This window comes from Limulus polyphemus, unplaced genomic scaffold (genome assembly GCF_000517525.1).
Source record: "Limulus polyphemus unplaced genomic scaffold, Limulus_polyphemus-2.1.2 Scaffold93, whole genome shotgun sequence".
Classification (NCBI taxonomy): Eukaryota; Metazoa; Arthropoda; class Merostomata; order Xiphosura; family Limulidae; genus Limulus; species Limulus polyphemus.
In genome coordinates this window covers 482,628-488,008 of record NW_013665703.1, presented here as the reverse complement: position 1 = coordinate 488,008, position 5,381 = coordinate 482,628, and the positions used below count along the sequence as shown (strand labels likewise).

General features: G+C 31.7%; 1 protein-coding gene across 5 annotated transcripts in view; it reads right to left on the bottom strand.

The window, feature by feature from the left end:
• Positions 1-518: 518 nt before the first annotated feature.
• Positions 519-5,381, bottom strand: part of LOC106468978 (leucine zipper putative tumor suppressor 2 homolog) — a 62,750-nt gene continuing 57,887 nt past the window's right edge. For all 5 annotated transcript variants that reach the window (XM_022398166.1, XM_022398175.1, XM_022398169.1 and 2 more), the window contains one exon: positions 519-1,302. In XM_022398166.1, coding sequence (XP_022253874.1) covers positions 613-1,302 — 690 coding nt within the window. In that variant the 3' untranslated portion in view covers positions 519-612. The remainder of the gene's footprint in view (positions 1,303-5,381) is intronic.

The following is a 5,381-nucleotide window of genomic DNA, read 5'->3' as shown; positions in this document are numbered from 1 at the left end:
ATCCTAAATTTGCTTTTATAAACTTCTAAATGGCAAGGTTAGCAAATAACACCATAAAACCCAACATTTTTGATAATTTATCCAATATTTCGTTATCAAAATATTGTTAAGGCTCCGAGTGGTTTTAGTCATTAAAGAAAAAATCTTAATAGGAGAAAATCCAAACACAGTCAAAACTCAAACAAGATTTCAAACTAAGTCTTTCAAAACAAAGTGTTTGTTAACCTTGCATATTGAAAAATTTTATTTTCACTATTTCTACTTTAATTAAAACTTCAGACAAAACCTAATTCTTTCGCCAGCATATTTTAATGAATTGTCAATTTTACTTTTCTAAGCATATGAGCTTTCAGTAATTGTTTCATTACAAAATAGTTTTATATTTTATATGCATATGAATGCAACAACAATATCACAGTTATGTTACATTTTAAAAATAAGTTTAACCTTAGTTATTTAAAACAAGTTTTTGACACAAACTTTAATAATAAATTCCCAAAACAAATTATTTGTTTTTGTACAATACTTACAAATAACTTACTTCATTTAATTAAAAAAAGATACAACTTTTTATTACTTATTACAGAGCGTTAAGAAAAAAACATGTTCTTGTCAGCAGTTAGACTCTCCTTTTAAAGCCTTGTTAGTCCTTTTCTCTGAAAGTTCACCCTTAAGTTTTTCTACTTCAGATTCGAGAAACCTATTTCTTCTGTACATCTGTACATAGTTTAACTGTAGTTGTTTCTGATATTTTATCACCTTTTCTTTTTCTTCCAACCACTGCATTTTTTCTTCTTCAATGTTTTCTTTGGTTTCATGAAGTTCTTGTTTAGATAATGATAGTTCTAAACGAAGTGATTCCGTTTCTTTAATCAGTTCTTCAATAGATTTTGCTTGTGCATGTTCTTTTGCTGCTTGCGTCTGTGTTTTCATTCTCTGTAATAATTGTTCGAGTTTTTGTTTAGAATGATAAGCTTCTTCTTCGCTGTTTTGAAGACAGGTCTGTAATTCAACAATTTTATCTTCTTTTCCTTCCACCAGATGGCGAGTTTCTTTCACTTGAGACTTCAAAGATAAAAGCTCCGTTAATCGGTTATTCTCTCCCACTTGATAGTCTTTCAACTGAGACTTTAGAAGAGATATTTCTCCAGCTTTCTGACATAGTTTCCACTTTGTTTCTTCACACTGTGAACGAATATGGTCAAGCTCTTCACGAAGCTGTTTGGCCTCGTGCTGGGCAGCAGCTTTTTCTCGCGCTACTAATTCCACTTCAGCTTGGAGCTTCCGCCTTTCCAAGAGATTCTGTATAAATATTCAAACGGTGTCGTTTAAATAAAATATAACTGGTAACAAAACCTGTTGTTCCACACGGCACTTAATCATTTGCCGCTGCTGTGGTTTTAATATAATAATATTTTATAAAGAATTGACTATATAGTGTTGTTTCTTTATATTTCGTTAGGTTGATGACGTTTAAAGGAAATATAGCTAAATTCGTCGCATCATTATCCATAAGCAAATTTGATAAAATCAGAAAAACTGCTGTAACTATCGCTGTTTGTTAACTTATGTTTTACTGGATTATTATACACCTATAGAAATTTTAGTATAACAACGATCTCTCGAGTCTTATAGTTCAAGAAGTCGTTTTACACGTAACCACATATCCTTTTAGGCTCAGCAATACGTTTCTTTCAATTCATACTTCAATATTTTTAACATGCCTACTTTTTGATACTTATGCAATTTTCTTTCTCGAAGTTTGGTATTTATCGATCGTTTAAACCCAACTTGGACAGTAAGATAGATCTGTGCAACTTATTCCTCCCCTCACCCAAATTGGAATACACAATTGCTTGACAGTGTGGAATTAAGCTCAGTGTAAGCAAAATAGTCAATTGAATTCAACCTATTTTGTTATTATTTAAATAAATTTTGTGTTTCTTCTGCATCTGGTGTTTACATAATATATTTATACCTTAAGAGCCATATAAAATATTTATAATGAATATCCGTATCTAAACAGTTTTTGCGAAAACACTTAACTACGCTACGTATTCAATAAATATTTTTTTTTACGGAAGACTTAAGGGGCACTTAGGTAATTCTTGGACCTAGAAATAAACATTTTAAGATCTTTCATATTAAAAAATACATCACAATATCCTTCAATTAGAACAATATGCACATTTCTTCGTCTAGCTGTATTAAGCTTTTTAATTGACGTCTAATGTTATCAAATTTTATTAAAATGCAAAGAATTACACATCTTATACTCCGCTTTAATGGTGCATCGCGTAAGTTACGTTACGATAGGGACTGCAATTGTATGTGTATTAAATCTATAAACATCAGGAACGAACAATAAGATAGTTGATTGTTATGCGTAACTAACACACGCCCATGTTACAAACAACAATGCAACGACTCTGTTGCTAAGTAGGGCAGGAGTTAAGCTTCCGGTTGTTTTTTCGTGCCCAGGGTGCTTTGAACCATAAACAACTTCGCAAATACATTGAACTTCATGTCGTTATTTTTTATTCCTTTTTCAACAACATAAAAAACTGATGTTCAATTGGAATTACTCTCTCTAACATATTGATAATTACTTATCATTATTCTGCAACAAATCCTACATAGAAATAAACACAAATTAATTAATCAATAACTTATAAATTAGGTGTTTTTATTTTCTTTTTCGAAACTTCTATTGAAAAACAAAGCATCGTCGGAAAAATCTGATAGAGTTTAATTTAATTCTAAAAAATATAAATATGTTTTAAGGAAAATAAGTAATACAATAGTACATTAGAATTTGAATAATAATAAATTTTAATGTTACCAAATTTTATTAAAGTGCAAAGAATTATTATACTCTACTTTAATGCTTCATTCATCACATCACAGTATCCTTCAATCACAGTTATGTTACATTTTGAAAATAATCTTAACCTTTTTTTTGAAACACACTTTATTTATAAATCCCAAAGAAAACTACTCGCTTTTTTTATCAAATAAAAACATGTTGACAGTCTAGATTGGGAAACAAAAAAAATTGGTTAAACATTAACTATAAGTAAACTTTTGAAATGTTAAAATATAACTAAATTTATTATTTTATTGTGTTTATTAACTTCTACTTCTTAACTTATTTCTAAGTTTATTTTAAAATAATTTGTCACACCATGCCACATTTGTGTAATTTAGTTTTACAAAAATCTTTTACCAAAATTAGTAATAGATAAAAAACACAAGTCAATTAACCTCTGGTTCTCTGTCTGTTTTTATTTTATGGATTACACTAACCATTAGGCTTGTGAATATGTTTATAAAAACACAAGTGTTTCGAAAAATTCTCTAAATCTATCAGGATTTTTGAACTCTTTGGATTTAATGGCAATGGCCGAAGAAGAGCAAACTGTATGCCCTACCTTTGAACCCAATCAACCTTCTTAGAAAAAATACTGTACATTTTTCCTCAACCTTGAGGTCAATGGCTTTAAGTAAGGCTGAATTAAACGGCAAGAAAACCAGCATTATACACAGTGAGAGGCAAACACTATCCTGCTTGTCCTCAGCATGTTGGGTAGGTTCTCTAGTCCGGTTTGCTATATACTGGGCTCCATGCCGGAACTAGGCATCTGGAAAGTACTTTAATATGCAAGGCACGTCATCAGATTCTGAGCGTTGACCCATTGCCGCGCCCATCTTTAATGGAGACGTCCTTTCATTCAGTCATTCGCTAAATCGCACACTTTCTAAGCTCGTGCCGCTTTCTCGAGCTTTTTGTCTTAAGAGTTGTAGAAAAAAATATTAATAACATGATTCAAAAACATGCAACATAAATGGTTTAATGTATGCGCCTTGTTACTTGTATGGAGTAATCAACAACTGTCCTCTTGAAAAACTCCAAAGGAAAGACCTTCTGACAACAATGACATTCGTATCACTGGTTGGTGGAATCAAAAAAGGGGAAGGGGTAGGAAGTGAAATGGTTATTAGAATAAACTTAAGCCCTTGAGTTAAACTTCAAGGTCGTTGAATACGCTGTGAACTTTTACATACAAAACTTTATCAGTTGAAGATATAAAAAAAACTGCCTTTAATAGTACTCTTATTATTTGAAATTATTTGACTTAAATTATATGCAAAGTGCATTATGAAGGTGTTTATTTCTCTGAAATAATCCGTTCTTATTGTTGTTTTTTTTAAGGAGGAAAAGCAATATATAGTGTTATTTCTTGGAAATTCAGAAACGTGTAAATTATTTGAACACAAGCCAATTATAACAACTGATAAAAACTTGTATTATTAAAAGCACTTTCTCACGACGAGAAGAATTTTAAAATTTCTCTTAAAATAGTAACTGTCAATTAAAATATTTTATATTAGATTACATTTTAATTTGGAATGAAAAAGGTTCGTATTCCTTGAAAATGATTTTCATGGCGTATTGTTAGTTTATGATTAAAATTCTTTAGTTATAAGATCAATGCACCACTGTTGTTATGTGTAACTTGTTTCTGCTTTATAGTCCAAACCATAGCAAGATTACAGTCTAAGTTGAAAAACAAAAGAATTTGGTGAAACATTCACTACAGCAAGCTTTTGAGATATTATAATACACTCTTAGCGTTTAAAAGACTAGCTGGCCTAGCATGGCATGGCCAGGTGGTTAGGGCGCTCGACTCGCAACCTAAGGGTCGCGGGTTTGAATCCCCTTCCCACCAAGCATGCTCGCCCTTTAAGCCGTGAGGGTGTTGTAATAGGACGGCCAATCCCACTATTCGTTGGTAAAAGAGTATCCCAAGAGTTGGTGATAACTATCTGCCTTCTGTCTAGTGTTTCACTGCTAAATTAGGAACGGCTAGTCTTTGAGCGAAATTCAAAACAAACCAAAGACTAGTTATAAATACATACACAATGAAAACACAATGTGTTCAACAAAAACTGATTTGTCAATTTATTCTCTTTTTTTGGAGGGGGCGGGGGAGTAGAAGGTAACTTGGCTGTGGCAAACATCTTATTTTATATCCTAGTTTTATTTGAGAAGAAAATGAACAATCTTATGTATAGCTCACAAACGTTTTTATGTAGTCTCTGTTACCGATATCATAGACAGAAAGGTAATGAAGAAGTGTAATAACGTGTAAAGACAAAAAGATAACTGCTGGACATGTGTAGGATACGGAAGATGCGCTACGGTAAAAATACACTGAGTGGTCACAAGTAAATAGACGCCTAATATTTCGTCATTTAGCTTATTTATGCTAACTAATTTGTGTTCACATAACACTATACAAATGAAAATGGTCCGCACACTAATTATCTTGTGCTAAAACATGCCTAGAACTCAAGGTTCTCTCAAATTGTCAGATTTT